Source organism: Salvelinus alpinus, chromosome 1, assembly GCF_045679555.1.
Source record: "Salvelinus alpinus chromosome 1, SLU_Salpinus.1, whole genome shotgun sequence".
In the NCBI taxonomy this organism is placed as follows: domain Eukaryota; kingdom Metazoa; phylum Chordata; class Actinopteri; order Salmoniformes; family Salmonidae; genus Salvelinus; species Salvelinus alpinus.
In genome coordinates, this window is record NC_092086.1 from 3,176,887 (window position 1) to 3,188,986 (window position 12,100).

Sequence of the window (12,100 nt, forward strand, 5' to 3'; positions counted from 1 at the left end):
AGGTAGGCTGTGTTCAGGACCGCTATGCAGCGGTTGTGTCAACGGTTTGAAGTTATCTGTACCATACTGAAATATGTCCGTCATTCAGAAGACTGTGTGAATGAGAGAGATGCCTCCCATACCCCTGTTCTCTCGTTCTGTCTCCTCCCTCCTCTGGTTTTCTCTCTTTACTAACCGTGAAACATGCCTGAAAACTGATCATGTAAATGTGTTACTAATTGATGTGATCAGTATGGGGGGTAATGTAGAAACGGTTCATGTCAATGTGTTACTAATTGATGTGATCAGTCTGGGGGTAATGTAGAAACGGTTCACGTCTTCTCTCTGATCCTAGATCTGTTAACATTCTGTTGATCTGATCAGTCTGGGGGGTAATGTAGAAACGGATCACGTCTTCTCTCTGATCCTAGATCTGTTAACATTACTGTTGATCTGATCAGTCTGGAGGGTAATGTAGAAACGGATCATGTCAATGTTGATGTGATCAGTCTGGGGGGTAATGTAGAAACGGATCACGTCTTCTCTCTGATCCTAGATCTGTTAACATTCTGTTGATGTGATCAGTCTGGGGGTAATGTAGAAACGGATCACGTCTTCTCTCTGATCCTAGATCTGTTAACATTCTGTTGATGTGATCAGTCTGGGGGGTAATGTAGAAACGGTTCACGTCTTCTCTCTGATCCTATGTTGATGTGATCAGTCTGGGGGGTAATGTAGAAACGGTTCACGTCTTCTCTCTGATCCTATGTTGATGTGATCAGTCTGGGGGGTAATGTAGAAACGGATCACGTCTTCTCTCTGATCCTAGATCTGTTAACATTCTGTTGATGTGATCAGTCTGGAGGGTAATGTAGAAACGGATCACGTCTTCTCTCTGATCCTAGATCGTGTTAACTATTCTGATTGATGTGATCAGTCTGGGGGGTAATGTAGAAACGGATCACGTCTTCTCTCTGATCCTATGTTGATGTGATCAGTCTGGGGGGTAATGTAGAAACGGATCACGTCTTCTCTCTGATCCTAGATCTGTTAACATTCTGTTGATGTGATCAGTCTGGGGGGTAATGTAGAAACGGTTCACGTCTTCTCTCTGATCCTATGTTGATGTGATCAGTCTGGGGGTAATGTAGAAACGGATCACGTCTTCTCTCTGATCCTAGATCTGTTAACATTCTGTTGATGTGATCAGTCTGGGGGGTAATGTAGAAACGGATCACGTCTTCTCTCTGATCCTAGATCTGTTAACATTCTGTTGATGTGATCAGTCTGGGGGGTAATGTAGAAACGGATCACGTCTTCTCTCTGATCCTAGATCTGTTAACATTCTGTTGATGTGATCAGTCTGGGGGGTAATGTAGAAACGGTTCACGTCTTCTCTCTGATCCTAGATCTGTTAACATTCTGTTGATCTGATCAGTCTGGGGGGTAATGTAGAAACGGTTCACGTCTTCTCTCTGATCCTATGTTGATGTGATCAGTCTGGGGGGTAATGTAGAAACGGATCACGTCTTCTCTCTGATCCTAGATCTGTTAACATTCTGTATTCTTGATGTACGCCTGATTTTATCTGATCATTAAAATACTGTACACTTTGAAGTGTGTGACTGGTCCCTAATGTTAAAATAGTGCACACTTTGAAGTGTGTGACTGGTCCCTAATGTTAAAATAGTGCACCCTTTGAAGTGTGTGACTGGTCCCTAATGTTAAAATAGTGTACACTTTGAAGTGTGTGACTGGTCCCTAATGTTAAAATACTGTACACTTTGAAGTGTGTGTGACTGGTCCCTAATGTTAAAATAGTGCACACTTTGAAGTGTGTGTGACTGGTCCCTAATGTTATAATAGTGCACACTTTGTAGTGTGTGACTGGTCCCTAATGTTAAAATAGTGTACACTTTGAAGTGTGTGACTGTACCCCCCCCGTGGGTCGGCCGGGCTTTCCCACCCCCCCGTGGATCGACAGGGCTGGGCCCCCCCCCCGTGGATCGACAGGGCTGGGACCTCGTGGATCGACAGGGCCCCCCCCCCGTGGATCGGCCGGGCTGGGGCCCCCCGTTTGTTTGAGGACTCCAGGTTAAGAACCACTGTGTACTTTAATAGATAACCATCATGAATATCTCCACAGCTCTCTGCTGCCCCCCTCTGGGCCTCGGTGGTAGTGCTCATCTAACAGCCACATGTCACTGACAGACAGTAGTCGATAATAGTGGTTACATTTCAGTAAGAATTCACACACTAAAACCACAGGATGCTTCGTTTAGTACGGTGAAGACCAGGGTGTATTCTGGGAGATAACTGCCTTCAACTTTGTGTGTTGTGTTCTCTGATTGGTCTGAAGGCTTGGTCGTTCTCTGATTGGTCTGAAGGCTGGTCGTTCTCTGATTGGTCTGAAGGCTGGTCGTTCTCTGATTGGTCTGAAGGCTTGGTTGTTCTCTGATTGGTCTGAAGGCTTGGTTGTTCTCTGATTGGTCTGAAGGCTTGGTCATTCTCTGATTGGTCTGAAGGCTGGTCGTTCTCTGATTGGTCTGAAGGCTTGGTCGTTCTCTGATTGGTCTGAAGGCTTGGTCGTTCTCTGATTGGTCTGAAGGCTGGTCGTTCTCTGATTGGTCTGAAGGCTTGGTCGTTCTCTGATTGGTCTGAAGGCTTGGTCGTTCTCTGATTGGTCTGAAGGCTTGGTCGTTCTCTGATTGGTCTGAAGGCTTGGTCGTTCTCTGATTGGTCTGAAGGCTGGTCGTTCTCTGATTGGTCTGAAGGCTGGTCGTTCTCTGATTGGTCTGAAGGCTTGGTCGTTCTCTGATTGGTCTGAAGGCTTGGTCGTTCTCTGATTGGTCTGAAGGCTTGGTCGTTCTCTGATTGGTCTGAAGGCTGGTCGTTCTCTGATTGGTCTGAAGGCTGGTCGTTCTCTGATTGGTCTGAAGGCTTGGTCGTTCTCTGATTGGTCTAAAGGCTTGGTCATGTTTTACTGGTTGTGTAGGTGACTGTTGGTGTAGGACGCAGGCAGGCAGACGTACAGTTGAAGTCGGAAGTTTACATACACCTTAGCCAAATACATTTAAACTCAGTTTTAAACCATGCCTGACATTTAATCCTAGTAAATATTCCCTGTCTTAGGTCAGTTAGGATCACCACTTTATTTTAAGAATGTGAAATGTCAGAATAATAGTAGAGAGAATTATTTATTTCAGCTTTTATTTCTTTCATCACCTTCCCAGTGGGTCAGAAGTTTACATACACTCAATTAGTATTTGGTAGCATTGCTTTTAAATTGTTTAACTTGGGTCAAACGTTTCGGGTAGCCTTCCACAAGCTTCCCACAATAAGTTGGGTTTAATTTTGGCCCATTCCTCCTGACAGAGCTGGTGTAACTGAGTCAGGTTTGTAGGCCTCCTTGCTCGCACACGCTTTTTCAGTTCTGCCCACATATTTTCTATGGGATTGAGGTCAGGGCTTTGTGATGGCCACTCCAATACCTTGACTTTGTTGTCCTTAAGCCATTTTGCCACAACTTTGGAAGTATGCTTGGGGTCATTGTCCATTTGGAAGACCCCATTTGCGACCAAGCTTTAACTTCCTGACTGATGTCTTGAGATGTTGCTTCAATATATCCACATAATTTCCTTTCCTCATGATGCCCTCTATTTTGTGAAGTGCACCAGACCCTCCTGCAGCAAAGCACCCCCACAACATGATGCTGCCACCCCCGTGCTTCACGGTTGGGATGGTGTTCTTCAGCTTGCAAGCCTCCCCCTTTTTCCTCCAAACATAACGATGGTCATTATGGCCAAACAGTTCTATTTTTGTTTCATCAGACCAGAAGACCTTTGTCCCCCTGTGCAGTTGCAAACCGTAGTCTGGATTTTTTATGGTGGTTTTGGAGCAGTGGCTTCTTCCTTGCTGAGCGGACTTTCAAGTTATGTTGATATAGGACTTGTTTTACTGTGAATATAGATACTTTTGTACCTGTTTCCTCCAGCATCTTCACAAGGTCCTTTGCTTTTGTTCTGGGATTGATTTGCACTTTTCGCACCAAAGTACGTTCATCTCTAGGGAACATAACGCGTCTCCTTCCTGAGCGGTATGACGGCTGCGTGGTCCCATGGTGTTTATACTTGCATACTACTGTTTGTACAGATGAACGTGGTACCTTCAGGCGTTTGGAAATTGCTCCCAAGGATGAACCAGACTTGTGGAGGTCTACAATTTATTTTTCTGAGGTCTTGGCTGATTTCTTTGGATTTTCCCATGATGACAAGCAAAGAGGCACTGAGTTTGATGGTAGGCCTTGAAATACATCCACAGGTACACCTCCATTTGACTCAAATTATGTCCATTAGCCTATCAGAAGCTTCTAAAGCCATGACATAATTTTCTGGAATTGTCCAAGCTGTTTAAAGGCAGAGTCAACTTAGTGTATGTAAACTTCTGACCCACTGGAATTGTGACATTGAATTATAAGTGAAATAATCTGTCTGTAAATAATTGTTGGAAAAATGACTTGTGTCATGTACAAAGTAGATGTCCTAACCGACTTGCCAAAACTATAGTTTGTTAACAAGACATTTGTGGAGTGGTTGAAAAACGAGTTTTAATGACTCCAACCTAAGTGTATGTAAACTTCCGACTTCAACTGTAGACAGACACACGTAGGCAGACAGACAGACGCACGTAGGCAGGCAGACAGACAGACACACGTAGGCAGGCAGACAGACAGACAGACACGCAGGCAGACAGACAGACACATGTAGGCAGACAGACAGACAGACAGACGCACGTAGACAGACAGACGCACGTAGGCAGACACAGACAGACAGACGCAGACGCACGTAGGCAGACACAGACAGACAGACAGACAGACAGACGCACGTAGGCAGACAGACAGACAGACGCACGTAGGCAGACAGACAGACAGACGCACGTAGGCAGACAGACAGACAGATGCACGTAGGCAGACAGACTGCCAGGCAGGCAGACAGACAGACGCAGACAGAGTCCAGTGGAACAGAGTTTGTATAGAACATGTATTTATTCTGAGAGGATGGTCCATAGATGCATCACCACGTTCCCACCGACCGTTTCATACTGTCGACACACAGCAGAGTAGCTACAACACACACACTCTGACAGCCCAGAAACCACTCTGGTCTCTGTCGATGCTCACAGGCAAAAGTAAAAACAACATCTTCTTTTTAAAAACCAACCAAACAGAAAGAGAGAGTACTATGCCCCCCCCCCCCCCCTCCGTTTTGACCACAGCTGTTCTAATTTAAATTCAGTTCCTCCCCCCGTTTTGACCACAGCTGTTCTAATTTAACATTCAGCCCCCCACCCCCCCCAACACAAAGAAAGGAGGAGAATGAGACTCAGGAAGAGAAAAGCGGTGAAAGCCATCCAGCTGTATTTACACACGTGGCGCTGACAGACGCTGATCTTGAATCAGTTCTATGTTTCCCCTCGTCACATGACCAGGGAGTCACGTGACGAGGGAGTCATGTGACCAGAAGTTGTATTTGTTTCCCCTCGATGCTTTAAGGTTAAGAGGGACGAGCTGATCCTAGATCTGTGGTTAGGGCCAACTACTCCCCGGGGCGGTACAAACAAGCCTCCGTACCCGTTCTCTCAGATTGGGTCAGGATAGAGTCGGGAAGAGGGGAGAGATGGGACTGGAGTCATGTGACCAGATTTGGGGAGGTTTATGTAACGGAGGTGATTCTGTGAACATGAAGACTTGTTTAGTTCCCGAGAGATAATGACTCAGCCTTTAGCTCGGGAAGCTAACGCAGTCTTGTGACCCCCGGGGGTTCAAGCCATCGAGACAGGTGTCTGTCGTCATTAAACGTGCAGCACTTTGGGGCTGGTCACCTGGATGATCGATCACCTGGATGACCGACCCCACCCGGGTCACCTGGGCATAAAGACAGGCCCGGGTCACCCGGGCATAAAGACAGGCCCGGATCACCCGGACATAAAGACAGGCCCGGATCACCCGGACATGAAGACAGGCCCGGATCACCCGGACATGAAGACAGGCCCGGATCACCCGAACATAAAGACAGGCCCGGATCACCCGGACATGAAGACAGGCCCGGATCACCCGGACATAAAGACAGGCCCGGATCACCCGGATATAAAGACAGGCCCGGACATAAAGACAGGCCCGGATCACCCGGGCATAAAGACAGGCCCGGATCACCCGGACATAAAGACAGGCCCGGATCACCCGGACATAAAGACAGGCCCGGATCACCCGGACATAAAGACAGGCCCGGATCACCCGGGCATAAAGACAGGCCCGGATCACCCGGACATAAAGACAGGCCCGGATCACCCGGACATAAAGACAGGCCCGGATCACCCGGGCATAAAGACAGGCCCGGATCACCCGGACATAAAGACAGGCCCGGATCACCCGGACATAAAGACAGGCCCGGATCACCCGGGCATAAAGACAGGCCCGGATCACCCGGACATAAAGACAGGCCCGGATCACCCGGGCATAAAGACAGGCCCGGATCACCCGGGCATAAAGACAGGCCCGGATCACCCGGGCATAAAGACAGGCCCGGATCACCCGGACATAAAGACAGGCCCGGATCACCCGGACATAAAGACAGGCCCGGATCACCCGGGCATAAAGACAGGCCCGGATCACCCGGACATAAAGACAGGCCCGGATAAAGCTCTCATGAAAATAAAAAGAACCCTAAGAAAGAATTTACATTTTTAAATTATTATTTGAGAACAGAACATGTAATTATTTACAACTTTAAACACCTACAGCCTTCAGAACGGCCCACATCATAAAATCAGAATTTAAAAACATATGTTGTTGTTGTTGTTGTTGTTGTTGTTGTTGTTCCACTTATTCATCTATATATTCATAATGTCCACATTCCAACTATTGTCTTAGTAACGAGAGTCTGTAGTGAGTTCTGTCTGTCTGGATGGCACAGATACACCTTATTCATCTATATATTCATAACTGTTGTCTTAGTAACGAGAGTCTGTAGTGAGTTCTGTCTGTCTGGATGGCACAGATACACCATATTCATCTATATATTCATAATGTCCACATTCCAACTGTTGTCTTAGTAACGAGAGTCTGTAGTGAGTTCTGTCTGTCTGGATGGCACAGATACACCTTATTCATCTATATATTCATAATGTCCACATTCCAACTATTGTCTTAGTAACGAGAGTCTGTAGTGAGTTCTGTCTGTCTGGATGGCACAGATACACCTTATTCATCTATATATTCATAATGTCCACATTCCAACTGTTGTCTTAGTAACGAGAGTCTGTAGTGAGTTCTGTCTGTCTGGATGGCACAGATACACCTTATTCATCTATATATTCATAATGTCCACATTCCAACTATTGTCTTAGTAACGAGAGTCTGTAGTGAGTTCTGTCTGTCTGGATGGCACAGATACACCTTATTGTAACGTTAGCAGGTTAGGGGGGGGGGGGAAACGTTACCGTAATGTTTATTAATGTTTATATAAAGTCCATGCTCACTAAAAAACATTCACAGTCCTGTCATAATCTTCTTCCTCCTCCTCTGGAACCCGTCGGCATGGTAACGCATTGTATGGTAACCGTGGTGATTAGCCTGACGATGTCGGAGATTGTCACGGCAACGTGAGGGCTGGCGATAGGGTGGAGGGATGGAGCAAGAGAGGAGAGAATAGTGAGGGAGGAGAGAGAAAGAAAGAGGGAGAGAATAGTGAGGAGGAGAGAGAGAATAGAAGGAGAGAATATTGAGGGGGAGAGAGAGATCTGCAGTAGAGGAATTCGAGATGAGTCACCATCACCATCAGTCCACCCCCTCAGCTTGAAGTGAGGACTCTGTTTCAAACCTTATCGGGGAAGTTCAGCGTTCAGCGTGACTGGAATTTAAAGGTAGCCGAGTCGGCGGAGACTCACGTCGAACGCTGTATATGTCGTCTCAATAAGGGAGATGACCTTTATACATCTCTATCTCGCCATCTGTAACGCCATCCAGACTGAACAGAGCCCCTTCGTTCCAATCAGCCCGTAACCACGCTCAGTAACGCTCAGTAAACCTAAACTATATTTTCTCTATTGTGCAGTAGAGGTCAACATGGTACTGAACCTCTGGAACCCTTGACCCCCCTGAGCCCTAAAACCCAGACTCACACTGTGCTGTGTTAATAACAGGGAGGGAGGGGTAAAGTTATGGAAGCAGGTCGAGAATAACATCGGAATCTGGACTCTGGAGGCGGGGCTTGCACAGGAAGTTCTGCCATTCCGAAGCCCTTTTACATCCAATCAGCTGTAATTTCCTCTCCGTCCAGAACCCTCACGATTCCAGAACACTGACGATTCCAGAACACTGACGATTCCAGAACACTCACGATTCCAGAACACTCACGATTCCAGAACACTCACTATTCCAGAACACTCACGATTCCAGAACACTCACGATTCCAGAACACTCACGATTCCAGAACACTCACGATTCCAGAACACACACTTCAGGAGCAGAGTTACATTTTGGTCACATTAAACATTTCCAGCGATTCATAAACATCACAACAGCATCACCATTCAACAGAGACAACCAAAACATCATATATCTATATATTTATATTTTATATATATATATTTATAATATGACTGGACTAATGCATGACTCTCCCTCAGAGAGGAGCCTGTTTTCTGTAAATATAAACCCTCTTCATGCTGACAATGTACACATCACATACCATAACTACAATTCATCACATGGGGCTGTAACTGTTTTGTTAAGCAGTGACGGGACAAGCCTAGCGTCACGGGCCTTGTGGACAAGAGTGCTCCTCTGTAATGGAGGGGTCCCCTCTGTCCTTTTAGTGGAGAGAGCAGACAGGAGGAGGATGGAGAGAGAGAGGAGAGGAGCGCTGTGCCTGCGGACGGAAGGAGGAAGTTCCGAGGCTGGCTGCGTTGCCGCGGGGACGGACAGCTGTTGTCACGGTTACTCCAACATGGCGTCCAGCTGGTCGGCCAGGTCGTCAAACATGCTGCCGATGTCGTCAAGGATACTGACCGTCGTCTTCTCCTCTGCAACCCAACTACACACACACACACACACATACACACACACACACACACACACAAAACAAAGCATTGTGAGGATAATGCGTCTGTCTGGTATACTGTTTTTATCTGTTTTAATTGTACGGGATATTAAGATAAAATATTCTATTGTTACCAAACGTAGCAGGTATAAAAGAAAGGCCTGAAACTAGATCCCTGACATACTGGTCTGAAACTAGATCCCCCTACATACTGGTCTGAAACTAGACCCCCTACATACTGGTCTGAAACTAGACCCCCTACATACCTGTCTGATACTAGATCCCCTACATACCGGTCTGATACTAGACCCCCTACATACTGGTCTGAAACTAGACCCCCTACATACTGGTCTGAAACTAGATCCCCTACATACTGGTCTGATACTAGATCCCCTACATACTGGTCTGATACTAGATCCCCTACATACTGGTCTGATACTAGACCCCCTACATACTGGTCTGAAACTAGATCCCCTACATACTGGTCTGAAACTAGATCCCCTACATACTGGTCTGAAACTAGACCCCCTACATACTGGTCTGAAACTAGATCCCCCTACATACTGGTCTGAAACTAGATCCCCTACATACTGGTCTGATACTAGATCCCCTACATACTGGTCTGATACTAGATCCCCTACATACTGGTCTGATACTAGACCCCCTACATACTGGTCTGAAACTAGATCCCCTACATACTGGTCTGATACTAGATCCCCTACATACTGGTCTGATACTAGATCCCCTACATACTGGTCTGATACTAGATCCCCTACATACTGGTCTGAAACTAGATCCCCCTACATACTGGTCTGATACTAGATCCCCTACATACTGGTCTGAAACTAGATCCCCCTACATACTGGTCTGATACTAGATCCCCTACATACTGGTCTGATACTAGACCCCCTACATACTGGTCTGAAACTAGATCCCCTACATACTGGTCTGAAACTAGATCCCCTACATACTGGTCTGAAACTAGACCCCCTACATACTGGTCTGAAACTAGATCCCCCTACATACTGGTCTGAAACTAGATCCCCTACATACTGGTCTGATACTAGATCCCCTACATACTGGTCTGATACTAGATCCCCTACATACTGGTCTGATACTAGACCCCCTACATACTGGTCTGAAACTAGATCCCCTACATACTGGTCTGATACTAGATCCCCTACATACTGGTCTGATACTAGACCCCCTACATACTGGTCTGATACTAGATCCCCTACATACTGGTCTGATACTAGATCCCCTACATACTGGTCTGAAACTAGATCCCCCTACATACTGGTCTGATACTAGATCCCCTACATACTGGTCTGAAACTAGATCCCCCTACATACTGGTCTGATACTAGATCCCCTACATACTGGTCTGATACTAGATCCCCTACATACTGGTCTGATACTAGATCCCCTACATACTGGTCTGAAACTAGATCCCCCTACATACTGGTCTGAAACTAGATCCCCCTACATACTGGTCTGAAACTAGATCCCCCTACATACTGGTCTGAAACTAGACCCTCCTACATACTGGTCTGAAACTAGACCCCCCTACATACTGGTCTGAAACTAGATCCCCCTACATACTGGTCTGAAACTAGATCCCCCTACATACTGGTCTGAAACTAGATCCCCCTACATACTGGTCTGAAACTAGATCCCCCTACATACTGGTCTGAAACTAGACCCCCCTACATACTGGTCTGATACTAGATCCCCCTACATACTGGTCTGAAACTAGATCCCCCTACATACTGGTCTGAAACTAGATCCCCCTACATACTGGTCTGATACTAGATCCCCTACATACTGGTCTGAAACTAGATCCCCCTACATACTGGTCTGAAACTAGATCCCCCTACATACTGGTCTGAAACTAGATCCCCCTACATACTGGTCTGAAACTAGACCCCCCTACATACTGGTCTGATACTAGATCCCCCTACATACTGGTCTGAAACTAGATCCCCCTACATACTGGTCTGAAACTAGATCCCCCTACATACTGGTCTGAAACTAGATCCCCCTACATACTGGTCTGAAACTAGATCCCCCTACATACTGGTCTGAAACTAGATCCCCCTACATACTGGTCTGAAACTAGATCCCCCTACATACTGGTCTGAAACTAGATCCCCCTACATACTGGTCTGAAACTAGACCCCCCTACATACTGGTCTGATACTAGATCCCCCTACATACTGGTCTGAAACTAGATCCCCTACATACTGGTCTGATACTAGATCCCCTACATACTGGTCTGAAACTAGATCCCCCTACATACTGGTCTGAAACTAGATCCCCCTACATACTGGTCTGAAACTAGACCCCCCTACATACTGGTCTGATACTAGATCCCCCTACATACTGGTCTGAAACTAGATCCCCCTACATACTGGTCTGAAACTAGATCCCCCTACATACTGGTCTGAAACTAGACCCCCTACATACTGGTCTGAAACTAGACCCCCTACATACTGGTCTGAAACTAGACCCCCTACATACTGGTCTGAAACTAGACCCCCTACATACTGGTCTGAAACTAGATCCCCTACATACTGGTCTGAAACTAGATCCCCCTACATACTGTTCTGAAACTAGATCCCCCTACATACTGGTCTGAAACTAGATCCCCCTACATACTGGTCTGAAACTAGATCCCCCTACATACTGGTCTGAAACTAGATCCCTCTACATACTGATCTGAAACTAGATCCCCTACATACTGGTCTGAAACTAGATCCCCCTACATACTGGTCTGAAACTAGATCCCCCTACATACTGGTCTGAAACTAGATCCCTCTACATACTGATCTGAAACTAGATCCCCTACATACTGGTCTGAAACTAGATCCCCTACATACTGGTCTGAAACTAGATCCCCCTACATACTGTTCTGAAACTAGATCCCCCTACATACTGGTCTGAAACTAGATCCCTCTACATACTGGTCTGAAACTAGATCCCCTACATACTGGTCTGAAACTAGATCCCCCTACATACTGTTCT

At 46.4% G+C, this 12,100-nt stretch overlaps 1 protein-coding gene across 1 annotated transcript in view; it reads right to left on the bottom strand.

Annotated features, from left to right (window-relative positions):
* Positions 1–4,999: 4,999 nt before the first annotated feature.
* The window catches only part of caskin1 (CASK interacting protein 1), a 185,104-nt gene continuing 178,003 nt past the window's right edge, over positions 5,000–12,100 (bottom strand). The window contains exon 25 of the mRNA XM_071390941.1: positions 5,000–9,071. Within this exon, the coding sequence (XP_071247042.1) occupies positions 8,975–9,071 (97 nt within the window). The 3' untranslated portion in view covers positions 5,000–8,974. The remainder of the gene's footprint in view (positions 9,072–12,100) is intronic.